This window comes from Crotalus tigris, unplaced genomic scaffold (genome assembly GCF_016545835.1).
Source record: "Crotalus tigris isolate CLP2741 ecotype Arizona unplaced genomic scaffold, ASM1654583v1 scf7180000018504.2861643, whole genome shotgun sequence".
NCBI classification, from domain to species: domain Eukaryota; kingdom Metazoa; phylum Chordata; class Lepidosauria; order Squamata; family Viperidae; genus Crotalus; species Crotalus tigris.
Window position 1 is genome coordinate 286,649 of NW_024097043.1, and position 27,569 is coordinate 314,217.

The following is a 27,569-nucleotide window of genomic DNA, read 5'->3' on the forward strand; positions in this document are numbered from 1 at the left end:
GCTGTCAGAGATGGGGGAGGGAGTGATAATGGGTTGTGAATGGTGTGTGAAGGTGCCAAAGAGGTGCTGTGTGGGTTGGAGAAGGGTTGTGGAGGTGCACAGGTGGTGCAATGCCCGGTCAGGGAAGGCATATGCAGTGGACAGTCCGGCTTGAGAAGGATGCACGGGGGTATGCAAGAGTTGCTGTGCTGGTCAGGGAAGGCATCTGGCAGTGCAGCATTGGCCAGGGAGGGGAAGAGCAGCAGCAGTCAGTAGCTCTGAAGCAGTCATAACTTTTCCAAACTTCATTGCATCAGGAGTCCTGAGTCCCAGATTTTGACATATTCTGTAAGCCTATTTGAGATAGCTTAGTTAAAGAATGGGTTACCCCATGAACTGTTTAGCTGTTTCACCCAGTGAATGATAATGACAACAAGAATTTTAGCGCTTTATAAATTATTTTGTTAACTACAGAGAAATTGTGCCAAGTTTATGGTGAAAATTGTCACAAAAGACATTCCAATTAGGAAAGTAGGCAAGAATTATATTATCTCTATGGAATGTTCTTGCATTTTCACAGAGTAGCAGTGGGAAACTTCTGAGATACAACAAAGTTAAATAAAGCCCTTTTAGTTTTTTCTCATTTGGATCTATTCTAGTGGTGATAGTGCATTTGCAGTGGGCCACTTTTTAATCACAGTTTATTGTGAATCAATACAAGAGCATGTGAAGATTAATAACCTATGGTGCTTTGATCAAATGACAGTTTACTTTATTGGGCAGGGCAAGGACAAAAATGTCATTGAGATATGCTCCTTAAACTAGGCTTATGGGGTTGCTTGGGTTAACCAAAATACAATAGAAACATTCCTGCATTGAGATAAATATCTGACACTAATACAATTAATTTTTTTTAAACTACCAGTATTTCTTTGTTGGCTTCTTGACATCAGCTCACGACTTTACAGAATTAGTATTAATACTGGGGAAAAAGTTAATACTGATAAGAGGACATTTGTATTACTAATGTCAGAACTAGTTAATACTTTGTGTTGGATTGAGGATTTTATTATGATACAATAAACAGTTACTATAGATACAAAACATGACACACTCTTTTTTCCTTCTGTTTTCTTTCTCAAACACTTTAATTTTAGCCAGTGTCTCTTGTAAAATGTCATGGAGATGCCAGTTTTTTGCATTGCATTTAGTTCATCCAGGAAGTAATGAAAAATAGTAAGGGAAAACCTAAAACTGATATGTACCTTTGAGGAAGAAAAAGCCATGCATATTGATGTGGCTGCAGTTTAATGTTTAATGGTGGTTTTTTTTTTTTTTACCCTTATGATAGGTTAGTGAGGAATTATGTGAAAGCAGACATGAAGCATTGGTTGCACTGAAATAAGACTAAGCTTCTAGTAGCCACTGGCCACCAATATGGCAAAATGGATGCTTTAAATTGTCTTACTGTATTCTATGTAAGTTGTCAAGCCTTTTTTTGATTGCAGCGGGATAGAAAAATGTATAATAAGTAAATAAATAATATTTACTTTTCCAATGTATAGCCATTTGCCTGTACTACATCATCTCTCTGAAGCTGCTATCCACTATAATTTGCATCATTCTACCTAGCACAGTTGTGTTATAATATTGTTTTGTGTTTTTTACTATCAATAATCATTACTATAAATTACCATTGAATTTAGCTAGACATTAGACAAGTGGGAAAGAAATACTAGCATTCTGGTTATTTTCAGTCAATTTATTGACTAAATGTTCAACTTACTTGAAAATTGTAACTGTATGAATACACACTGTCTGCACACAGAGAACTGCACAAAATGAATGCTCAGCAAATGACTACAAGAAATACATTTGTTGACTTTCAGCATAACCCTTTCCCAGAAATGCTTCATGGACTGGTTCCAGGTGTTGGTGGAGTGAGTTTGGCAGCAGTTATTTTTCAGAATGAACTGAAATCTTGCAAGGTCTTTGCTTTCATCTGTTTTTCAATGAAGGCAGACTGTCCCATCTATTGTATTCCTATCTTAATTTTCTACTCTAGAAGAATGCTAATAATTATTTTAGTATTTATTTCATTTATATCTTCCTTTTCTCTAGGAGCTATGATTTATGTGAGGACCTCACTTTGTTTTATTCTCACAACAGCTAGTTTCTGAGATAGATCAGGCAGAGAATGAATGGCTTGCCCAAAGTCATCCACCCAAGGTGGACCTGAACCTCCCCATTCTTACAAACATTGCAGTGTCCTGGAACATTATCTTATCTGGAGATAATGTATCTGTGGAAATTATGGTGCCACATAGACATCTTCACTGCCAGAGATTCAGAGGAATCTCCCAATTTCTTCAAAACGCAAGAACATTGTTCATATTTTAAGGATCACTAATCTGTTGTCCTTATTTCTTGTTTTGATTTGATGCTCATCTGTTCTCATGTTTTCATTTTTCCTGCGTTGCTCAGAGTTAATTCTACTTATTTATTTTTGAATTGCTCTGTATTATGTCTCCATCTATGTTTAAAGATCTCATATTTGGGACCAGATCTTCCATCACTAGGTGATGCAGTCATTAAGTGAGTCTTTATGCGATGATGCCCAATTTTACAACCTTTTTTTTGCTGCGTTCATTAAGTGAATCATACTATTGTTAAGTAAAGCCAGCTGCCCCCATTTACTTTGCTTTTGGAATCCACTGGGAAGGTGGGGATCATGTGACTCCAATATGCTGTAACAATCATAAATACATACCAGTTGTCAGGCACTGAAATCATGATATGGACTGAGGGGATGCTGTTGACGGTTGTTCAACAAATTGTATCCTACAGTTTCAGTACTTCATTAATGGAATTCATTGTAACAGATATTTGTTAGATAATATTTGTTTTCTTATACTAAGAGTTCAAATTCATCTTGCTTATTTCCCATACTCTTAGATGCTGTTGTATAGAAATGCAGGCTGTGTTTGAAAGTTAAATCAAAGCATCTTGAAAACAAGGTAGTAATTACTAGAAGTTAGAATGATTTTATTACTCTGACAGGACTTCTTCTTATCTCATTTTTTCTTAAACCAAGTAATTTCTGTAGTAGACTAAAAGTGCTATGGACATAATAGATCTTAGTTTCAGCAAAGCATTTATACTCCATGGCATTTGTAGCAAGTTAGTTATAGGCTGGACGACCATTAAGTGGATAAATAGCTTGCTAGAAAAGAAAGGAAAGCGTGCTCATCTATGGTTCCTAAGAGTGGATGGTATTAAATGGAATGGCATGAAGGATCAGAGATTTTGAAACAGGGTCAGAAAAAGGTGACATAGCTGGTCCTAGGAGTAGAAACTTGAGTTCTGTGAAGAGAGATTGAAGGAAATGGGATGATTATCTGTGAGGAAAGACAATTGAAACGAAATACAATAGTACTTCCAAATACTGAAAGGTATCACACAGGAAATGTAAAGTTCTATGTATAGAACATGGGCAAATAGATTCAAGTTATAGGAAGGCAGTTTCTGATTGTTAAAAAAAATGCTTACTACTACAGTAAGGGCAATTTGATGGGGGAACCAAGTGCATAGAAAAGTGTACACAGGTGAATTAAGTCCAACTTCCTTTGAATTCCTTTGACCCTCATCTAACCCCAAGCAGATGCTAACCATTGAGAAGGTTCCTTTGCATAGGCATGATTAGCAATAAATCCGTTTAATTGGATCTTCACTGGCTTGACACTCTCCAAGTAATCATCAAAACCCCTTGGTATTTGTTTGTTTGTTTATTGTTGAACTTATATACCACCCAATGACTCTGGGTGGCTTATAATCCAAGAAAATACAATAAAACCTATAAAATATAAAAGATGGCCAGTACAATGGACTGGATAGAATGCAGCAAGGGTTCTCCTTCCTCCTCACTAAAGCCCTAGGTGAAGAGCCAGGTCGTCATGCCTCTTCTAAACAATAGCAGAGTGGGGCCATCCAGATCCTGATGGGAACCTCATTGCAGAGGGCAGATACTGCTATAGAGAAGGTATATTTCTCTGGGTCCTGATAGTTAACATTGTGTAATGAAAGGAACTCAGAGTATACAAGATTAAATCAACCAGGCAGGTGGAGACAGGTGGTCCCTCAAGTAACCAGCCCCTTTAACATGTTATATTGTGTTATGTTACATAATGTTATTATGTTATGACTCCTTTATAAAAGGTGCATCATCATAGTCCTTCCTTGTGCCAAAGCCATCTTGTCTATAGTTTGCAGCATGAAGACTTTTCCTCTGTAGACATCTGCGCTTAAGATGTGAAGGTTGGGTCCTATGCCTGCCTTTGTGGAATATGCCTCCTTTTCTGTATGACTGAATAACCTTATTTCAGTAACTATTTATCTATGCTGGAACTGTCCAGATGACACATTGAATTCCCTTTGTGCTGTTTCTAGCATTGCTTGGGTGGATATGGACAGTGTTGAGAACAAATTACAAGATATGAGGTTACTCTAATGGAGTCCAAAAATGTTAATACCTATAGAGGTTTGGAAATTAAATAGTTCAAATTCCTCTGGGTGGGAGCTTTCCTAACTCTCCTGGACAGCCAAAAGTTCCTTTCTTTTCTGGTTTTAGAGATGCATTGAGCAGTAATCAGCTCGAATGAACTATGTATAGAATTTATCTGAAGGAGTACTCCTGCTTGCATTTATTTTCCCTTATGTAACTGTTTCTCTCAAGTTTTATTGATGAATTGGTTTTTTTTTTTTGTTTTTTTTTTTTTACAGAAGTCATAGTTGGACCCAAAGACAGTGTGCAGTGGCTTAGGATTAAGGAGGAAGAGGTCTATGTCTGCTTTTAGGTGATGGACGGGAAATTTTTGATTTCTCAATAGAGTAGAATGCCAAGATATGTAGGAAGGAGGGAATAGCAAAATGAATCACCCGAAATGTGAAGAAGGGGGAGAGGAGAAAGGAAATTCCTCTCATACTTTCTGACTAAGGTAGCTTGTTCTGTGGCCACCATCTGCTTTTTGTTCAGGGCACTTCTCTAGCAACTTGAGGTCCCCCTGTTACTATGAGGAAGACCTAAATGGCTCTTTACAGACTCTGCCAGGTTCACTCACCCCATGAGTGCTGACAGCGCGTAGAGTTTATCCAGTTGCCATCGGCATGTCTGAGGAGGATCCTCAATATGTACAGGACTTCAGACTTTTGGAAATGAAGGCAAAATACTGAGAGGCTGTTATGCTCCCACACAGAACTCTGCTCTTGTTCTTGGATACTCTGCTTTTCCTTCTGTCCTATCCATTTCTCTGACACAGCACCCCCTGTCTTTCCCTGTTTTCCATTTTCCTTCTTGTTTTCTTTTCTGATGGAATCTTTCTTTCTGCATTCTCTCCGATGCGTTCATGTTCGCTTCCAGCAGGTTATTTAAGCACACATAAAGGGCCTGTGGCTGATCATGCTGGCTCTCATGTATACACACTCCCATAGTCTTTATGAATGGAAAGCAGTAAGGAAGTGTAGATTAAACTTGCCAGGCGCTCTGATCTTGCTTCCTCTCCCCCCCCCAATAGTCTAAATTGATGCTTTTAAATTATTATTATTATTATTATTATTATTATTATTTAAATTTATTAATAATAGAGAGGCAATGAGGAAAAGGGCTGAAAGTTGTGAGAGAAAAAATAGAGGTAACTCTAATTTAATTGTATTTCTTTTTGTCTGGAACTGGCCATTTGCCTTAATACAACTTTCCACATCCCAGGACCATCACTCCCCAAACTGACCATCTTCGTCCCATTCTGAATTTCTCTGAAAGGTGCTTAGAGGTCCTTCAGGAAGGATGGTTTCAGATTACTTTCAGATGATATCAGGAAATTCTGCTTTTCTGCACTTAACAATTTTTTTTAATGCTTTCCCTAAGGCAATTTTTTTATGGCAAGGCCAGGACCATGTTAGGTAGTAGATCGGGCATGACAACTTTTTAGAGCTCTTCTCAAGACCACATTGACTCTCTCCTATTTGGGTGCTCCTTCCTGCATTCTGAGGACCCTTTGAAAGTGGGAATTATTGAAAGCCATCTTTTGAATCCCAAATAGTTGTTTAATGGATTAAAATGAATATGATGTACCTGGACATGGGATTGTTGAAGTTAATGTTTTAAGCCCTCCCCACACTTCCCTTGCTTTTAATATAGTTAAAATTGTTCTTGCTGTGCTGCTGTTAACAATATTGGCACAATACTCATGACTGGATTAAGTGGGGCAGAAGGGGAGAGGCAAGGTTAAACTTTTAAAATCCCTAGGAAAATTAAAATAAACTTTACTTGATGTTGAAAAAGTTAGCAGCATATTTTCTAGTCAAATTCTCAGAGAAAAACATACTAGCATGTGATTCCATCTCTTTTCAGAGATGCAGATATAATGGAGATATAATGGGGCCATTTCAGGCTTTAAAGGTTAAGTCCAGGTATTTAAATGGGGCCTGGAAACAGCACTGACACAATTCCAATCAGATGTGTAGTCATTGTCTTTTGGACTAGTTGAGATTTTCAGACTACTTTTTCAGGCAGGATGAAATAATCAGAATGTGTCTCAATAAGGCTACAATCAAATCCTCTTTCCTTACTCTCTTACTCAAAACTACCTCTCTGAAAAAAGTCTTTATACAGAGAGGTGTTTCCAATGACATTATGCATGTCGTTTCTTTTCATTAATCAAATATTTTAGGGTTCTTGGATCAATACCACCATAACCTGACCTGTTTCAGAAGTGGGATGAAACATATTTCTAGCAGAATGCTTGCTACTTACGTTCAACAAGCCAGTAATATCTATCTATATATAGTGACATTTTAGTTTTCACAAAAGAACTAGGAGACTTAGTTTAAGCCAGGATTTTTCAAACTATGTTCTGTAGAATCTTAGATTTCTACAACAACATGATGGGATTCTGCAAGAGACTAAGGTATGAAGAAGTTGTTTGACTTGAGTGCAGCCAATTTTCTTTCACTACAGCTTTGGCTTTTGATCAGGAGTTTGGGGGATGTGGGTTGTTTTTTTTTAAGTAACACATTCTGTTCCTTGAAAAGGTTTGAAAATCTCTGGTGATTGTGGAAACAAGACTGCCCAGAAACAAATTTTGGATATATCCTTGTCTCATCAGTGCTCCCATTTGTTCTTTTGTCCAACATGTGATCTCTTGTCTACTTTTCCCTTGCTTACAGACCTATGCCCACATATCGAGTAGATGCAGATAAAGGCTTCAATTTCTCTGTGGGAGATGATGCTTTCGTATGCCAGAAAAAGAACCACTTCCAAGTCACCGTGTACATTGGTATGATTGGAGACCCAAAATATGTCAAGACTCCTGAGGGTCTGAAGCCACTTGAATGCTTCTATCTGAAACTGCATGGGGTGAAGGCAAGTCTAAGAATAGCTGACTGCATCATTTAAAAGAATAGGAGTGGTCCGATGGGAAAACTTTAGGAAATGTGTAAATGTATCTCTCTATTAAAAAATCTATTAAAAATAAGATTTTTTAAAGAGCTTGTTTACAGTTACATGGAATTTTAAGTAAAAATGGGTAGAACAATCCAATATATAGAATTGCAAATGCGTATCTGAGTTTGCTTGTGTGGTGGCATGTTTGACTAGCTAAGTTCTAAGTCAGAGTGGGTGATATTTAAAAAAAATGCTCTTAATTAAATTTAATACATATTCATAAAATAGATTATCATTAAATTTACAACTATTAAAAGAGAAAAGATACCCAGTGTATAAATTGGTGCTTAAAAGATTGTGAACTCTTTAAATCCTAAAAACTAATAAGGACAACCCAATTAAACTAGTGTATTTACTGAGGAAAATGATACAAAGCTAGATATTTATATGTGGCAATATTAATATGGTTTTGGAGCCTGCTGGATGACTGTTTTGATTGATACATGACTTTGCACTTTATTTATTTATTAAGCTTATATACTTGCTTGCATATTGCCTTGCCTGCTTCTTACATTTTCTGGTTTTAAATTTTTGTTTTAATTTGGTTTTAAAGAGGTTATTGTTTTTTATTGACCTTCATGTTATTTATTAACAGTTTTGCTTGGTTGTCCATAATCACAAATATGAAACAAGTGATTATACAAATTGAATGAATGAATGAGTGAATGAATGAATGAAAACAAACATGGACCCAACCACCTCTCTCTCTTGCGTAGCCTTTACAAAACCAAGCAGTATGTGAATCTAATAAACAGGTAATCAAATTAGTTGAATCTTTGCAACTTTTAAAAATCCAGATAAAATAGTTTTTTTTAGTTAACAGCTGTTACCTTTTTAAAAATTTCCATTACTATACAGACATAGTCTCTTTTTTTATATAGATTTTATTAGTTTTTATAGGGTTAGGGATAGGGTGGGGTCAGAATTAGGGTTGGGATTAGGGTTGGGGTTGGGATTTTTCCAAATAACATTTTCAATATTTAGCAAACAGCATAATGTGTACAGCCATAGTCTTTATGAATTTAGAATACTACTTTAAAAATCAAATAGAAGGCACATAAGAATTACAGCTCTAGCATTTTTGTTGTATTTATGGTATAAAATTCATTCTGTGTAGTATTAGACACCATCTATATATCAATTTATAGACATTCAAAGGGGAGTATGGAATATGTTTTTGTGTCCAGATCTTTTGTAGGGATGCCCCTTATCAAACCCTGTTTCTAATGTACAATAAAGAATTTCATTAAAGTTTTGTATTATATTTTGCTCCCACTTCTGTGTGGTTAGTTATTAGAATTTAGAGTATTAACGTTTGTGCGGTCCTTACTGAATTATTTTTCAGTTGTAGTTTGTTAACTATATGCTTCTGTTATAAATAGTGACAGATGGTCTGACTTAGACAACACATTCTTTAGTAATTTCCCTGTGATTATATTTGTTGAAGGAGTTATGATCTAAACTGCATATTTATTTATTTATTACATTTATTGGCTGCCCATCTTACTGCAGGGTAACTCTGGGCAGCTGTACACATCAAAAGACCCATAACTTACATCTAGGAGATACATATGTGTGTGTGTGTGTGTGTGTGTGTGTGTGTGTGAATTTATATGTTCATATTGCCTTCCTCTCCTGTAAGAAGAATAATTGCCAGTCTCAAGTACATAGAATTATTTTACTGCAGTGCTTTAAAATGAAAGTGCCTCTTTAAAAATGAATATACTTAAGAATAGAGCATAAAACAAAACATGGTTCTCATAATTGTCTTTAAAATAGATCTGAGTCTTTCTTTTTTGTTTTTCTTCAGTTGGAAGCATTAAACCAGTCAATCAATATAGAACAGTCTCAGTCGGACCGCAGCAAAAGACCTTTTAATCCTGTCATGTGAGTACTACTCAGGGCTTCAGGGAGAAACCAGGCACTGGGATCAGGCTGTGTATTTATTTCTATGTTTAGTCCTCTACTACTTTCTTTTTAAATGCTGGTTCCCTTTACCTCTTGATCGGTGAGTTTTATAAAATGTCCTTGTCCTGCTCCAACTGATTAATTGGCAGGTGACAATCGTCCTATTCTAATGTTCTTTCCTTTTCAGGGTCAATTTGCCTCCAGAGCAAGTCACAAAGGTCACGGTGGGCCGGCTGCATTTCAGTGAGACCACGGCCAATAACATGAGGAAGAAGGGGAAGCCTAATCCTGATCAGAGGTAAGCTTCCACTTGGTGACTTTTATTTAAGATTTCCAGGGCTTTTTTCAATATAAAGGTCCTCAGGATAGTAATCAAATGTGTATAATGGAAACCAATGTGGAATTTAAAATAACTTTGATGTTTAAGGGTTCCATCAAATTCAAATTCAAGATCTACTTTTAGCTAAAGCAGTGTTTCTCAACCTTGACAATTTTAAGGCACGTGGACTTCAACTCCCAGAATTCCACAGCCAGCAATGCTGGCTGTGGAATTCTGGGAGTTGAAGTCCACGTGCCTTAAAATTGTCAAGGTTGAGAAACACTGAGCTAAAGAATCACACTGAATAACTGGATCTGTTATTTTTTTTGTGCCCAACCTGCCTCACAAACTTTTTTGTGCTATGTAAGTGGCCATAAATAAGAATAGCTCACTATTGTTTCCCCAAGTACCTGTCTACATATCTCTTACCTATATCTCAGTATCTCCTTAAACTGAGTCACCTGAGGGTGGCCTAGGGTGCTACATTCTGGAAGTATTTTCCTAAGGTCCCATCCCAAAAAGCTATGTCCAGACAAAGTAGGAAGTGGTGAAGTTTATTGGGGAGGCAGCCCAAGTTGACACACTTTTGCCAACAATCTTGTGGTTCCAGTGAATTCTGTTGGTTTCCTTTGGGACCATCTCTTCAGTCTGGACCTGACTTACTCACTTGCCTTTTAGTCCTCTTGTGTTTGCAAGATCAGAACTCTGTCTTCTGCAGCCACTTTTTTTTTAAAATTAGTTGGTTGATCATTCAGTGTAAAGCCCTGAAATTGACCAGGCTGTGCCTATAATTGGAAGTGTAATTGAAAGGGCTTGTAGCCTCTTTGCAGGGAATGACTTTCCCATGCTGCTGCTTCCAAGGAAGCTCTGGCTACTTCCTTCCTCTCTTCATATTCTCTACCCTGAAATTTAGAAATTTACAGTTTACAGATCCCACATGGATTTCCCATAGTTAAGCCTTTTTCAAACTCTGGTTCTTCAGTAGGACTTATTCCATGGCTGCATCTCAGTGGCAGAAATCCAGGCTAGCGTTGGATGGCAGCTAAAAAATACAAAATAATGTATGTGCCCAACTTTTTGCTGCCATGTAAGGATCCATAAGTTGAATAGGCCATCTGTTGATCCAAAATTTCAAGAAATAATAATAAAAAGCTTCAATTATTAATGCATTGGGAAAGAAAAAAAATAATAGTGCATAGAGAAAGCAGAGCTTTATGAGTGCCCAATGGAGAAGTCTGAAATTTCAGCTAAGGGAACCACCAATCATTGCCTTTAGACCAGTGATGGCGAACCTTTTGGAGACCGAGTGCACCAAAACCGTTTCTCCCCACCCCCCATTCTACCCTCACTCCATCCACAGGGCCACCACCTCCATGGCCTGCCACAGCAGATCACCCAGATGGCCCAGCAGCACCATGGCAGCCACACCCTTCGACCGTGCCCCTCAGCATCATCTGCTCACGATGGAGCATGAGGGTGGAGTCTTGTCCCCGCTGCCTGGCTGCCATGTCCTTGGCTGTGCTGCTCCACACGGGCCGCGCTTGAGGGCGATTCTCCTCTGGGAGGGCTGCTGTGAGGAAGGGTCCGCAGGAGGAGGCAGGTCTAGGGCAACGGTGCGTGTGCCCATAGAGAGGGCTCTGATTGCCACCTCTGGCACGCGTGCCACAGGTTTGCCACCGCTGCTTTAGACTGTTTTGCACTAAAGCTGTTAGGCAGAAATGCAACACAGATTTGTTCCAAGTGTGTGGTAAAGAAATTATATTTTAGGGTATTCAGATTCAGAGTGGCATAATTTCTTGTCAGCTGTGGGATAAGATGGGAGTGGAACATGGCAAAGCAACTACGTGGATGTTGCCTTACAAAATACATACTGTTCAACACTGCTAGAATATCCAAAACTGTTTATAGTTGTTCACTTAATAACACTACACTTTTCTGTGAGAAATGACTTGCCAGATCCATACGGGGAGCTTCATTTTCACTGTCAGTGCTATACAAAGCAGAATATCTGTATTGCCCTTTTGTTTCTCAGTCACAAATCTCAGATTGTTCTCCCTTTAAGACAAAGGAACAAAACTGAATGGTTAAATGTGCGATCAGAATTTAACACTTCAGATTTACTTTTGTAAAATTGTGACATAAAATAATATCTTGAAAAGCAGATAGGCTCAGAAAAAAAATCAATGTTGAATTCTCTAATATTTTGAAATGTCTAATTTATGTTATGCTTTTTCATTTCCTGTGTGAAAAAGAGTGGTTTTCATTTGTGCTGGGCTAGGTTTATCTCTGATGTCTATTCAGGAAAAAGACACAGAATGCTGAACTCTGCAAACCTGCCTAATTCAGATGATTTTAAATAAACTGCTGGAGTTTTGCAGTTATATTTTGAATGTGTTTTGTGGCTCTACAGGGTAGTCTGCCACCATACCTGGCTATTTTTCAGAGCCATTATCACACACAGAATCAATTGGTTCTCAGTATGTTGTGAATGCAGTTTAGTTCTAAGTAGAGTTGCTCAAATGTCTGACAGTGTTTTCTTTATTTTATTAAGGAATGGGATAAATTTGAAAATTATCTTGTATTAAAGAGCAGAATATTTTGATAAAACATTCACTATGTTTTTAGAAAATCTCATATTTCACGTGTACTATGTTTCCATCTGTGAACTGGGGAAAGTCTATGCTTATCTGGTCCTGTCTTGTTTCAGATACTTCATGCTGGTTGTGGCTTTGCAAGCTCACTCTCAGAACCAGAACTACACTCTGGCTGCTCATATCTCAGAGCGCATCATTGTTAGAGTAAGTCTACTCCCTTCCCTTGCAACATACCCTTCCATGGTTGTGAACATTCAGAGTTTTATACTTTACTTGACAGGAGTTCCTTCATGTTCTTAACCCCAGTACCAGCCTGCCCCTTGTTCCACAGTGTTCCTTGCTTTGCTTTTCTCATTCGCAATTCCTTCTACCCTAATCTTGTTTAGCTTTCTGAACTCTGACTCTTTCTTCCACACAAAGAAGGCCTTTGGCAAATACTTATATTAAACGAGTTCCAAAGCTTTCAAGGCTTATAGGCTCCAAGTAAATATGTGTGCAAGGAAAGCAGGTTTATTGTTGGAAGGACCTAGGAATATTGAATAATAGATATTACAAGTGATGTTCATGTTAATCATGTAATTGTATTAGTGATAACCAATACCACCAGTTAGCAAACTTTCCTGTTCCATGACAAAAACCGCAAGGCAAGTCTTATGGATCAGATATTCAACGGTTTTGTTGAATTTAAACCAGCCCCAAAGGTTGCACTTTTGCAGACTTATGCCTTAAAGTTCTCAAAAAAGAAATGTGAAGTATAGGTGAGGGAGACGTGTAGAAGTATTATGACTGATTTCACCCAGGGACATACTTTATTAAAATGGGAATATTTCTGCCCTTTTGGCTTTGGAACATTTGTGAAACTGGTGTCCCCAAATTTGATCAACTGATCAAATTTCTTAGCAATCTGTTTAGCAATCTGAATAAACAAGTGGAATGTTTCTTCACTTTAAATGGAATAATCTTGGGAAAAGGCAAGTGAAGAAGTGAGTTGTGGCTCTTGCATTACCAAAGTTAGTAAGCAAATAAGGAGGACACTAAGCTGTGACTTTGTAGTTGGCTGTCTCCGCCCTGCTGCCTTTTTAAGTGCTGTGTCCATTTCCTCTAGCAAAGGGCCGGTTCGGGGGTAAAACACAAACAGAGGGCAGACGGGGACCCTGGAGTCTGCAGACAAGTAAGTAACATGCTGACTTATGCAGTCTCCGGGGTGGTGGGGGTGGGGGACCTTTGTTGTAGATTAGTGGGTAAAGCAGATGAAAACAGAATTATATATCTAGGATGCTTAGCTGCATCCGATTTGATCAATTAGGGTAAGGATCTGTCTGCATTAGCACAAATATGTGGCTTGGTTATACATTAGAAGCACCTGTGAATTGCACATATTTCCATACCAGTAAGATTGTGCAATGTATACAATTGTATCAGAAGCAATACTGTACCCATGTCACTTCCCTGGAAAAAGAAGCATTTCCTGCATGGTGTATCTTTAGTAATTGTCTATATGATAATAGTAGTTAGCTAATATCATTAATTTACAATTCCATGTTAGCTTTTTTTTAACTTGATTTTTTTTGATACATGACGAACAAAATACAAGCAAAAAGCAACAACAATATAACAGTAAAATCACAAAAATATATGTAATAATTAAAAGGAACTAAAGCTGAAGATTTAAAAATCTTGTTTCATTTCTCTAACCCAGTTGAAACCAACACTCCCCCCTCCCATTTCACTAATGATGAAAAGATGAAAACAGAGAGGCACGTAGCTGCCAAATTTTCACTCTTGACAAATCTGTATGTTAATATAGAACTAGCTGAACTTTATCATATAATTAGATCTAGTCCATATAGAAATACACTATTCTCATGTTAATAGTACATGCAACTTGATATTAAAGACAGGATTCAAGAGATGTGTTCCTTCTTGATTTTTAAAATGTCTTTATAATGTAATATGTTTTCATAAAGGCACCACTTTTCTTAAAAGAGATTAGAATCTAACCACCATAGGACAGTCAGCAGATGCTAGTATATGTGAGAAAGATGTGAGTAATTATATATGTTTACACTGTCAGCAAAGAGACTTTGTTGCCTGAAGTAAAGCCTAAATGGTGCCCATTCCCAGACCTAACTGTAGCTGCCAGTCCTCCCCCTCAAAGTTGCACCATTCTGAGTCTTTATGTATGATACTCTGAAGCAGATGCCACCCGAAGCAGAATGCTTCTGCTCAGAAGAATGAGAAAAAGGAGCATGTCAAAGGCCACCAAGTGGCTTTGTGACACAAATACCTTCTGTGGAAAAAAATTGTTTGAGATATAGACATCCTGCGAACCCAGATCTTAAAGTAACAGGATATTTGGATTGTTAAGAGTATAAGAAATGAAGAAGCTTCTTTTTCTGTTCGAAATCCAACAGAAAATTGGAAGTTTGAAACAGTTTTTCTCAGTTTTTCTCTGAAAAAGTAAAAATATGGTCTTTGTACATTATTTTCAAGCATTTTAAACTATTGCTCAGTGCTTTGTTCCAATATATTTCAATTGTTGTGCTGCTTTTAATGTGTATGGTTTATTTTAAATTTGTTTTTATTATTGGTTCAGTTGTTTAAAACACTATGGGTTTTTATTTTGGTTAGTAATTACATAGACATGCTTCATACAAATAAAATTATTATTAATGTGTAGACTTAGTTTATAAGGGCAATAAATTATTCAGCAACTGTTGCATACTAAGTCAATATATGTAGTACTAAATATTTTACTCATCAATGAGAAAGTTTAAATCTCTTTGAAACACTGACTTTTTTACTATTTGAAATCCCACTGAAACATCCCAGCATTTAAGCCATGTACCCTAAAAGTCTAAATGCCAGGGATATGTAGAATAAAACTACAATACTAGAATCAGCTGGATAGAATCTTTATTTCCTGTTGCTTTGCTTAACCTATTGCTCTTTTTAATAAAGTCTGACTAGTACTTCAATTACTCTCTCAGTTAGTACTGGTGATAATAATGTCATGAATTTTGAAGGGAGCCCATGAGGGAAGAAAGTGTGGATTTAAGGGCCAACTTTGAAACCTGTTTTTGGATGGAAAGATACATATTTGGTTAGATGAGTTAGTGACAAAAATGCAAATGAGCATTTGGTGAGGGAACAATATCTGTATCTGAAGCATACTGTATATATAAAGGAAATAGAACACGTGAGCAAAAAAGAGAAAGAAAATATTCCTGTGTAACCTGCTGGACTGATACATATGCAGAAGAACTTTTCCTGCCATTGAAAAACCACAATCTCCTCCCACACACCTGGGAATGTGGTTTGGAGCTTCCAGATCTCTTCAAAGCAAAGGAGGTTTAAGTCTTGAGCAACTTGGGTTGTAAACATGGTTTCTTCCTTTTTCTCCTGTCTTTCTGAATTGCTTAGAAGAATTCATCATCCTGGATCACTTAAATCTCCTCTAGGCTCTTCCTTCACAATCCTGCAAGAATTTATTTTAAGCTGGGGATGATTTTTACTTTATGGAACACTTTGTTCCCACTGACTGTAAGAAAAAGCCTATTTGCAATATAACCTTTCTCTTATGAGCTAGGAAAGAAGGTTTATCTTGCTGAATCTGTAAACACATGCTGACTCAAGCTCCTTGTGCTGAGTTGGCAAACCAGATCACACTGCCTTCTCTAGTTATAAACAGTCTACTGTTAGACTAAAGGAACAACTACATTATAAAGTAGCTTTTGACGGATTCTATATCTCTCTTAACATGGGCAAAGAATTATGTGTTCTTATCCATGCTGATAATCATAAGTGTTGCAAATTGAGAAATTCCCATAATACTCTATGACATTGTGTAACCTATCTTTCACCTTAACACATGAATGCACATAAAGTGTAGCTTCTATCACAATTGTCCATAAAGTACGTCATGTAATATACTTGCAAAAGCTTTGGACCAATAAGCATCTTGTGGAAGGTTGCTGGCTCCTGTTTCTTTCTTCTTTAACCTCCCTATCAATGAATGGCTATTGGTGCAACTGAATATTTTTCCATTTCTTCAAGAAGAGAGCTTTGTTTTATCCTATAGAGTGTCCTGCTGGAATTCTCTATTTTTCTCAATCATTTGCAACTATTGACAGTTAATTCTCCGGATGTCTTTTTTTGTAGGCTTCTAACCCAGGTCAATTTGAGAGTGACAGTGATGTACTTTGGCAACGCTCTCAACTCCCTGACACTGTCTTTCACCATGGTCGAGTTGGCATCAACACAGATCGACCTGATGAAGCCTTGGTTGTCCATGGCAATGTAAAAGTTATGGGATCCCTTATGCACCCATCAGACATCCGAGTAAAAGATGACATCCAAGAGGTAAGTGTTCACTCCACCAATTATATTCAGTAGGGCATCTGCTTTGAAAATCCACACTTTCACTTTAGATTTCTGAACTGAAACTTTCATGAGCACTGAGCAAGTACTCCTCACTGCAAGCCAAAAAAAAAAAAAAGAACACCATAGACATAGGCCAATTTTGCCTAACACTTGGAATTAGCAGATGTTCTAGTCTCAACAATGTTCAGGAGGCAAACATGCAGAGGCAGTTGCTCTGTTTGATACTTCCTGTGTTTTGTCTCACGGTGTGTTTCGTTGTTTTTTCCTACATCTTCCCTCATGTCAGGATACATAACTATAGTTCTAGCTAAGGTTCCATTATTGTACATGGGACTTGCTTGATATATAGTTATATATCAACTTGTCTTTGTAAAATGCAATTGCAAACTTTTGATTTTAATACTTTGTGTTCTATATGAAAGGATGAGTTCCAAGATTGCCATGAATCTCAGGTTGTAACTTTGCCTAGTTTCACCTCCAAATCCCCAGTTTGTTTGTTTTTTTACTTAAAAATACTTTATATTAATTACTGAACACTGGATAAGATACATTTGGATTTGAAAGCTTAGGTATTTAGTCTAAGCTTAGAGTTTTTGCTTAGTTAAGCTTAGACTAAGAGTTTAGATACCTTCTTAAGTGTGTGTGTGTGTGTGTGTTTGTTTTCTGAGGTTTTCGCGGGTGTTTTTGTATGTAGGTCTTTGGTTGTTTGGGTTTATACGCGGGAGAAAACCCGAACAACCAAAGACCTATTTATTTATTTATTTCTGAGTTTTATATTCTAAATGATTTACATCCTTGCTGATTTTTATAGAATATACAGTACTTTATTCTGTAAAGGTCAGCACAGATACTAAGTATTACAGCCAGTTATAAAACTGGACAGGCTTTGCTTTGGGTGGTAGGAAATAGTACTAAATCTCCTTAATTTTTAGAAAATTGAAATGCTGTCCTTTACTCAAAAGGCTAAATTCTGCTGGGATTCAAATTTCCACTATACCAGGGGTGTCAAACTCGCAATGTCACATGATGTGTCATGACATATCACGACTTTTTTTCCATTGCCGGCAATGGGGTGGGTGCAGTTTCACCATGATGCATCCGGCCCGCGGGCCAGCAGTTTCACACCCCTGCACTACACCTTTTCTATTTCTATCAAATATGGTTGGGTATAATTATCTGGTATCTGAGTATTGAAGACTGCAGAGTACTTTTATGGGTTTCTTTTTCTTATAATTTTAGGTCGACACCACAGAACAACTGAAGAGAATCTCCCGTATGCGGCTGGTGAACTATAATTACAAGCCAGAGTTTGCTGCCACTGCTGGTTTGGAGAATACAACTGAGACAGGTACATACAACTGAGACCTCAGGCTTAATTTACATTAGCAAGCACATCTGAAACTATTGATTACAGTTATTCCACATATTCTTGGCTTCTCTTTGATGACATTTGTTGATTTGGCAATGATGTTATAGTTACATGTGACATTTTATCTGAATATTGTTTCTATACTTAGTGTGTTTTTGTCTAATACCTAAGTATTTAACACTGTACAAAATAGAGGAAAATCATTTACCAAACATGATTCATCATGATGTGAAAACCCATGCTTGATACTCTTGCTTTACTAAATAGAAACTGAATTACTTTAAATATCAGATATACTGTAATTGCTATATTTATACCATTGTTTTTCATAGCAATTTATTAAAATGCAGAATGCATTTTTGTGCCTTTGTTGGAGCATAAATGTTGGTGCACCTTATGAGTGGGTGTTTTAAAGATAGGGTATATGATCACACAATGGTGAATTAATATTTGTTCTGTTTATTTCCTCCTCCCACTCATCTTCTCCCACTATGGGGCACATGGTAGATTCCAAATACTTTATGGGTAAAACTCAATTCCTCCGAGGAATGCTTAACTGATGACTTTAAAGATATATCTGTACGTATATGGATTGTGCTTTTTATTTCCCAGTCAAGCACACAATTTTTGAAGGAATCCCATTCAAGTATTAACCAGACCCCATTCAAGTTAGCTCCCAACACCAGACAAGGCCAGCCAGAATCTGTCACTTGTTGAGATATTTTCTGTAGCACTTTTCATAATGAAAATGTATTCATCAGGCCACTTACTCTAACCAGTAGCAATGTAAGCTATTGCTTAAGCTCACCTTTAGTTGAAGGAGTGTAAGGATGTGATGAAAGTAGTGTGTTTGATGCAAGAGTGCCTGATGCCAAAATGACTTTGGCACACAAATACTATCTTTCTATTACAATGAGCTTTCCTAGGGCTTATACTGAACCTTTTAGCTATTTCTAAAGTGAAAAATTTAAAATAAGTACTTTGTTGCAGTTGCTGCTAACGTTTATAAAATAATACATCTATTTAAATTACACCTTTAATAGTGACTTTTCCTCATAAATATCTTCTATAATGGCACTTATTGGGCTCAAAGCTGTTACGTTTTATGTTGTTTTTTTTCTGCACAGGTGTTATTGCTCAAGAAGTAAAGGAAATTCTTCCAGAAGCAGTAAAGGATTCTGGGGAAATAGTCTTTACCAGTGGGAAAACTATTGAGAATTTCCTTGTGGTCAATAAGGTGAGTGAAACTCTTGGAAATAAACTAACAACATAGAGCTAATATTCTGAAGAAAATTAAATCCATACAAAGTCTGGAAAAAATATTTTTTTCATATTTTTTTTAAGTTGCATCTTAGATATTTTGTTTACCAGTGCTTGTTTTAGGAAGTGCTGATAACCACATTTGTTGGCTTGAATTGATGGGAAGGAGAAAAAAAACTAAAAATAGGAAGTCTGCTGACAAGAACAAACTGGTTCAAATCATTATAGGTGATTTGGTGGAGAATAATAAGATAAGTGGTTAGTCTATATGTTTCTTAAAAAGCCTTCAGAAGAGAAGAAAGGACAGCTGTTAGTTCTTCATGTGTCTCCCACATTTAGCTTGACTTCAAGTAAAACTGCTTAATTTTTTATAAGGACCACGAAGAATTTAATCTAATGAAAAAGTATGCCAACTACTTTTTCACATGATATACTAGTGAATGTCTTCCCTAACCTACATGTAGGGCAGATTGTAGAATAACATAAACCCATAAGTATTCTTATCTATTGAATGTTTATTCTATTAAAATAAATTGTATACATATTTTAATATTCTAAGCCACCCAGAGTTGCCCTATGGTAAGATGGGCGTCAATAAATTTAAATAATAATAATATTTAATAATATACATATAATGTATTATAAAATGTTTATTTTATGAAAATATAGTATATATATATATATTTGTGATATTTTTTAAAAAAATGGAATACTAATGCTGAGATGGAATAGATTTATGAATTAACAAATAGAAGACTGATATGGACCAGAAAGAGACCACTCTTACATTTTATAAGCCACACTACAGAGTTGTGGTTATCTGGAAAATACAATTTCACATTTTGGTTGGACTACCTTTAGTCTTGAAGATAGATATCCAATTTTTGGTTTCTTAAAGATAGATAATCCAGTTTTTGCTATCTCTTTCCTTCAGTCTTAAAGCTAGATATGTAATTTTTTATGATGATCAAAAGTGCATTTACATGGGTAAAATGCATATGTCATTGCATTCATTCCTGGAGATATCAGATACGACCAATGGCAAATCCCTTACCTTAATAATAGCAACAATTGAATTAGTTTCAGAGCTGACGTGTGCTATAATTGGAACTTGGAAAAGTGTGAAAATTTCAGCTAGTCCAGAATTTTGTGCTGAATATTATTGAGAGGGCCACTTATAAGAAGTTTGATTGCATCCTTTAAAGCTGTGCATATTTCTTTCTCAAAAAGACAAATCTGCTCAGGGTTTACCAGTTCCACCATGATAAGAGCCATGCTTGGTGGAAATATGGAAAAGGGCCTGTCTGCATCTTTGGAATGCCTTGCCAGCAAAGTTAATATACATATATTTTAATTTACACAGATATTTGGCAGATAAGCTTGTTGTCAAATGAGATGTAATTTGATTGGATGTGTATTATGCCTTTTTATTGTGATATTTGTGTTTAAACATATATCTTTCCATTAGCTACCTTGAATATCATTGGAGTGGAATTTAGATTCATTAAATGGAAATATACATAAGATTTTTAGGTACTGTCAGAAAGCAGTCTTTCTCCAGAAGAGAGGAATGGTAGTGAGCAGTGAATTAATAGTACTGTAGACATATGAAAAATACCTGCCCAGATTGTTTGAATTTCACCATGTGAATATGAGAAACTCAGAAATTGAAAAAGTGGAGGAAAAGGTTTGAGATTAAGATCCTTTCTTCAAAAATGGGCTTTTATGTGCTGTTACATAAGTTGCCTCATCACAAAGTCTCTGTATCCACATTTTTCTCTACAAGTTTTGCATAGTGAAAAGATTTTTGCAAAAGGCCCACAGTGAGGAAAGTGTCTGTTAAGTCACGTTGCCTGACTTGTTAAGTTTCCTTTTTAAAAAAATACTTGTAAAAACAAAACATCCTCAACCTTTGAAAATAAAAGACCCAATCACAAGGTAAGGATTTCAGCCCATCAGAAGGTCTCTGTATAAAAGAAAACTTTGATTTTGTTCATCGCAGGAGCGTATTTTTATGGAAAATGTTGGGGCTGTGAAGGAGCTCTGCAAACTGACTGACAACCTGGAGAACCGGATTGACGAACTAGAGAGGTGGAGTCATAAACTGGCCAAGCTCAAAAGACTGGACAGTATGAAGTCAACTGGAAGCTCTGGAGCATTCAGGTAATACAAATACCTGACTTTTAAACATGACTCTTATTCAGCTTTGGATCATAATATGAAGTGGCCACCTGGAGGAAAAGATTCTTGACAGATTTAATTCTCTATCACAGAAATAACTTGTAGGTTGCAATCCTATGACTTAGGAGGAAGCTTCATTGAGCACAGTGGCACTTTTAACTATATTAAGATTTTAATTAATAGAGAAGCTCATAGTTTTGGAAAAGGTTCAGGTATTTTCCAAGGCTGAAGATTTAGTTCCCTTTCCAAGAGAGACGGGAAAGGACTTTTTTTTTCTCCTTTTACCATAATTAGGACTAATATGATATTTCTCTAATCCTTAATGAGAAGGGGAAAATATTGCACCATTCAAGCTCTGGACTATATGAGTGTCCATTGTGTTTCTGAACTCTCCCAAGATAAATATGGATGTAAATCTGTATCTTTAATCCCATTCTTGAAAAGGCCTAAAGAAGTACATTTTCAAAGGATGGCACAATCAGATAAACAATGCAACAAATTTGAAGATAGGTTTATACTTTTAATGGTTCCTTGTGCAAGAAAATGTATGGTTCTCATTATGTTTGGTGGCTTTCCACTTTTTTTTTCCATTCATGTTCTACTCTTAAATGTTTTGCTGCAGTTGAGAATACAATCTGTTAAGTGATTCTCCTAAGTCTTGTTTATGTTTTGGATAAAGTACTCTAATTAGTAAGAGCCCCATTTTTGCAGTACATATTTGTGTGTTCTGAGCATGTATTTTGTTTGTATGTATGTAGCATACACACACACACATATATATATTTGTTTTCGTAGATTTTCACGGGTATAGATATGCAGGTCTTGGTGTATTCGGGTCTTTTCCTGTGTAAGATTGAGAGTATCTTGGTGACGTTTCGACAAGGTCCCACTCGTCATCTTCAGGCTGGGGTCTTCGGCTTCGTGCTTGTGCGAAGCCTCGTCGAAACGTCGCCAAGATACTCTCAATCTTACACGGGAAAAGATCCGAATACACCAAGACCTGCACACATACATACATATTTACATACGTAAATCTTCATTTGTTCAAAATCTTAAATCTCCGAACGTTCTTCACCAATTGCTTTGAAATTTTGACACAACATTGCATTCAAATACACGCGTGTTTTTATATACCTACTATTATATAGATGTCACACCTGTGACAGGTAAAAATATGGTTTTTTTGAAAAACAGCGCCGGCAAACCAGACAATCTCTATATCTGCACAGACAGTGGAACAACAAAAAATATTGTATACCCACAAGCATTATGAAATTAAACATTACAAACGTGTGCAGAAATGAAAGAATGAGCGGGACAAAAGTGCAATAAAATATGCTCATTTAGATGCAGTATAACTTTGTTTTTTTAATACAGCCAAGCTGGGAGTCAGTTCAGCCGTGCAGAAAGCATGCCGCATAAAAAGAGGCCCCCCAAAGTGGCAGGCAAGGTAACTTTTTACAAAGATACGTCGTTTGTCTGATTTTTTGTTAAGGGAGGTATCATTGGAATATTCTGGTCTTTGATAGAAGATGCAGGAGCTGGTCCTCTGATTCCCTTACTGTACAGATTGAAGATATGGAAGCAAAAGATATATTTGAGTTCTGAGCAACGTCATGTTTATTCAGAGTGTTTATTACACTGTCGAGTAAATGCCAGCCTGTTCTGCAAATGTTAATATGCTATCCTCTATCATTTATAAATAATATGAATTCATATTGCTAATTATGTTCATCGGTTAAGAATATAAATTCATAGTTGATGCGGCTAAGAATTGCATTGTGTGTGATATACTCTTTGATGCGAAGTTCTTTTATGAGTTGGTACTCAAATTCATTTCATCCAACGGCTTTCTGTTTTAGTGATTTGTAACTTCTGCTTTAAAAGACTTGCCTTCCATGTAGCTCTGCCACTCCTTAGCCTAGGGGTCGGCAACCATAAACACTCAAAGAGCCACTTGGACCCATTTCCCCGTGCGCCAGAGGGGGGGATTTCATTGAAGAGTTTAATTAAAAAGAAATAGAGGGTGCTGTGCATGAGTTCTCTCTCTCTCTCTGTCTCTCCCTCCCTCCCTCCCTCCCTCCCCGTCTCCCTTTTTCTCTCTCTCTCCTCTCTCTCTTTCCTCTCCCTCTCTCCCTTTCTCTCTTTTTTTCTCTCTCTCCCTCTCCCTCTCTCCCTCTTTCTCTCCCTCTCTCCCCGTCTCTCTCTCTTTCTCTCCCTCTCTCCCCCTCTTTTGCTCTCTCTCTCCCTCTCTCTCTCTCTCCCTCCCTCTCCTCTCCCTCTCTCTCTCTCTCTCCCTCTCTCTCTCTCTCTTTCTCCCCTCTCTCTCTCTTTCTCCCCCCCCTCTCTCTCCCCCCTCTCTCTCCATCTCTCTGATCTTCTGCTCACCTGGCAAGCTGGCTTCACGCTGTTCTCCAACAAGCTGACACACATTCCTATTGGGCTGGCTCTCTCCTACTCTTCCTGTTTCCTGCAGAGACGCAGCCAAGGCAGGAGCTCTGCCCAATAAGCTTGTCAGCTCGTCGGAGAACAGTGTGAGGCCACTCTCTTTTACACACACACACACAGAGAAAGAGAGAGAGAGAGAGAGAGAGAGAGAGAGAGAGAGAAGGGAAGTGCAAGTGCCTCTCTCTGTCTCTGTCTCTGTCTCTCTCTCAGCAAATGGCAGAGGAAGCTGGGAGCCGTAGGAGAAGGCTCAAAGAGCCACGTGCAGCTCTGGAGCCATGGGTTGCCGACCGGTGCCTTAGCCTATACAATGTTTTTCATTAAATAATTTGTGAATATTTATTCTTCCTTTGGGAAGATTTAGATAAGAGTTCCAAAGATTCCATAGAAAGTATAGTTTGCTATTAACAAAAGGGCAAAGCAACCTATAGGAATCAGAACTAAATTTAGTCAAGCAGACATCTGACATGATTTTTCCCTTTGCCTTTATTTTGTGCAGACTCCCTCACAAGGAGTCAAAGACCAAGCTTGCATCAGCCAACGTTTTCTGCAAGGTACCATTATTGCTCTGGTGATCATCATGGCATTCAGGTGAGTGACTGCATATTTGGGCTACTACGCATTCCTTGGGTTGGTGCAGAATGTGTGAGAGAGCCTGCATATTTGGGATTTTTCTTTGTGTTCTTTGTCCTGGCAATGTTAAAACTATTTTAAGAGCTACACTATAATAATGGCAGTTGATGCTTTACAGATATTGGAAAGGAGATAGGAAAGAATAGGAATAAACCCGCTGGGTGAGATCATCAGACAGCACGGGATGAGGTTTCATCAGTATGCTGATGATACCTAGCTATATATCTCTTCCCCGAGCTCTCTCAGTGAAGCGGCTGATGTGATGGGCTGTTGCCTTGAAACCGTGAGGGTCTGGATGGGGGTTAACAGACTCAGTCTCAATCCTGACAAGACCGAGTGGCTTTGGATGTTGCCTCCCAAGGATCATGTTAACTGTCTAGTGTTGACTCTAGCAGGGGAAAATATACCCCCTTCGCAGCGGGTTCGCAACTTGGGTGTCCTCCTTGATCCACAGCTGAAATTGGAACATCATTTGACGGCTGTGGCTGGGAGAACCTTTGCACAAGTTCGTCTGTTGCACCAGGTGCGACCTTACCTGGACCGGGAGGCTCTCCTTACAGTCACTCATGCCCTTGTCACCTCACGCCTGGACTACTGCAACACACTCTACATGGGGCTACCCTTGAAAAGTATTCGGAAACTACAGTTGGTCCAGAATGCAGCCGCGCGAGTGATAGTGGGTGCTCCTCGATACACCCACGTTACACCTATCCTCCGTGAGCTGCACTGGTTGCCTATTGGTCTCCGGGTCCAATTCAACGTGTTGGTTATTACCTTTAAAGCTCTATATGGCTCAGGGCCAGGTTATTTGCGAGACCGCCTACTACCTCATAGTTCCCTTCGTCCGGTTAGATCCCACAGGCTGGGCCTCCTTCAGGTCCCGTCGGCCAAGCAGTGCCATTTGGCGGGACCGCTGGGGAGGGCTTTCTCTGTGATGGCGCCCACGTCTTGGAACCAGCTCCCCCCGGAGATTAGGACCGCTCCCACCCTGTTGGTTTTCCGCAAGCTGTTTAAGACCTGGCTTTTCCGGCAGGCCTGGGGTTTATAAAATCTGACCCCTGGATGACTTTATTGTACTGTTTGTTTTGTCATGTTATATGGTGCTTTTATTGTTAGCCGCCCGGAGTCCTGCGGGAGTGGGGCGGCTTATAAATTTTAAAAATAAATAAATAAACAAACAAACAAACAAACAAATAAATAAAGTCACTTACATTCATGAATATAAGTAACAAACAAATATAGCCTGTTAGAGTAGAGCTCCTATTCTGTCTGAAACACAGAAACTCTATGTTTGGAAACTTTATTTGATGTTTTCTCTTTCATAGTGTGGTGTCCATGTCTACACTCTATGTGCTAAGCTACCGCAGTGAGGAGGACCTTGTGGATATTGAAGGGTATGGAAAGTAATTGGATTCCCATTTGAGCTGAGGGAAAATTCTTAAGGAATTTTTGATGCAGATGTTTGGGGCCAGCCTTACCATTTCGAGATGGCAAAAGAATAAGACAGTAAAGGGTATTGAGAGTAAACATCAGCAGTTGAGTACCAGCATCTCACATGCTACCTTAAGAGTAGCTGCCAAGCTATGATTTTCAACTAAGACTGAGCATACGTTTAGGATATTTGTTTTCATGACTACTGCTTAGAATTTATTGCAATTTATAAATTCTATAACAAAATTCTATAACAAATGTATATAAACACATGAAATGTGTACAGGTACACATCATTAGGATCTGTTCTAAATCGTCATTAAGCAGTTTCTAGAACCTGTGCTGTTTTATGTAACTGTCCATATGTTCTAGCTGTATACCAGTTTGAAATGATGTATTTTGGATAATTCACAGTGGAATGTTAATTATTAAATTGACCTTTCTCTTTCCCTCTCCTTTGCTTGCTTCTTTTTTGCTCCATTTATTTATCTCCCCCAATCCCTCTCTATCCACTCTTTCCATCAAATGCTCTTTGTAACAATTTCCTTGTTTGGTTGTTCCATTCCTCCTTTCCTCTTCTGTTTTTGGTGCCTTATAGCTCTTTTGCTGTGCCTACTACTTGCCTTCTGGCTCTTTTTCAGCATAGAGGTCCTGGCGTCCCAGTTGCTCTCTGTCCATGGTATGGTCCTACTTTTTCAATATGCTGCAATACATTTGTCCTATTCTTTCAAATCTGCAGCCTTATATTTTTATGCATTCTACCTTTTTATATCTGTCTGCATTTTAGTGTTGCTTCTTCTCAACAAAGGCAAACAGGGAAAGAGATTTTGTAAGGCTTAAATTGGTATACTGAAGTCAAGCTTAAATGATGTGTTAAAGTTATAGTTAGTTTGAATGTGCAAAGTATAACATGAAAAATACGAAGATTGAAAGTGCTGTTCTTAATTGCAAGAAATCATCATTTTTAACTAATTGTGTTTCACTAAATAGATTTGGGTTGCAGTCAGACTGAAAACAGGATGATGTAAAGTGCTCACTCCAAATTCATAGGTTGATATCATCCTCCATTGATGCAGCTAACGAGGCAACATTTAATAGAATGTAAAGGATCTAGGACTGTACTAGAAAAGTAAACAGCTCTCAGATCCCTTGGATCATTTCTATGCTTGCAGAATGTGATATACAGTTATATGCTTATGTAGCTATAAGCTGAATAATGTAAACAGGTGTCATCAAGTAGAAAATATGAACAGCTAAGCAAACAGGGAGGATCATGTTTTGGTTGAAACCAGGACTATTTATCAAATTCTGAATTATGCTTGCAATCTCATCCTAAGAGTTTTTTCCAGTGGAAAGGGATGGGTTTAGAACTGATTTAAAACAATGTTAGCCCATTTGCCCTTTGTTACTTTGTCAAACTATGTTAATATGTTGAACTATGTTTATTCAGAACAATAATTTTACTTTCCATCCTATTTTCTGTCCCCCTTTTATTTTTTCAATGGTTTTAAGTCTTCAGATTACAAACGTGACCTCATGCACAGCCTCTATCTTATTTCATCTCTTTCC

At 37.7% G+C, this 27,569-nt stretch overlaps 1 protein-coding gene across 3 annotated transcripts in view; it reads left to right on the forward strand.

Moving 5' to 3' along the window:
* MYRF (myelin regulatory factor) overlaps positions 1–27,569 on the forward strand; it is a 119,076-nt gene that overhangs the window by 75,391 nt on the left and 16,116 nt on the right. Inside the window, exons 8-20 of one of the 3 annotated variants that reach the window (XM_039353152.1) lie at positions 7,201–7,396; positions 9,288–9,364; positions 9,573–9,683; positions 12,412–12,502; positions 13,404–13,469; positions 16,460–16,660; positions 17,921–18,029; positions 19,178–19,287; positions 21,313–21,473; positions 22,869–22,941; positions 24,436–24,527; positions 25,895–25,963; positions 26,599–26,679. In XM_039353152.1, the coding sequence (XP_039209086.1) occupies positions 7,201–7,396; positions 9,288–9,364; positions 9,573–9,683; positions 12,412–12,502; positions 13,404–13,469; positions 16,460–16,660; positions 17,921–18,029; positions 19,178–19,287; positions 21,313–21,473; positions 22,869–22,941; positions 24,436–24,527; positions 25,895–25,963; positions 26,599–26,679 (1,437 nt within the window). The remainder of the gene's footprint in view (positions 1–7,200; positions 7,397–9,287; positions 9,365–9,572; positions 9,684–12,411; positions 12,503–13,403; positions 13,470–16,459; positions 16,661–17,920; positions 18,030–19,177; positions 19,288–21,312; positions 21,474–22,868; positions 22,942–24,435; positions 24,528–25,894; positions 25,964–26,598; positions 26,680–27,569) is intronic. The other 2 variants (XM_039353154.1, XM_039353153.1) reach the window with 2 other exon arrangements.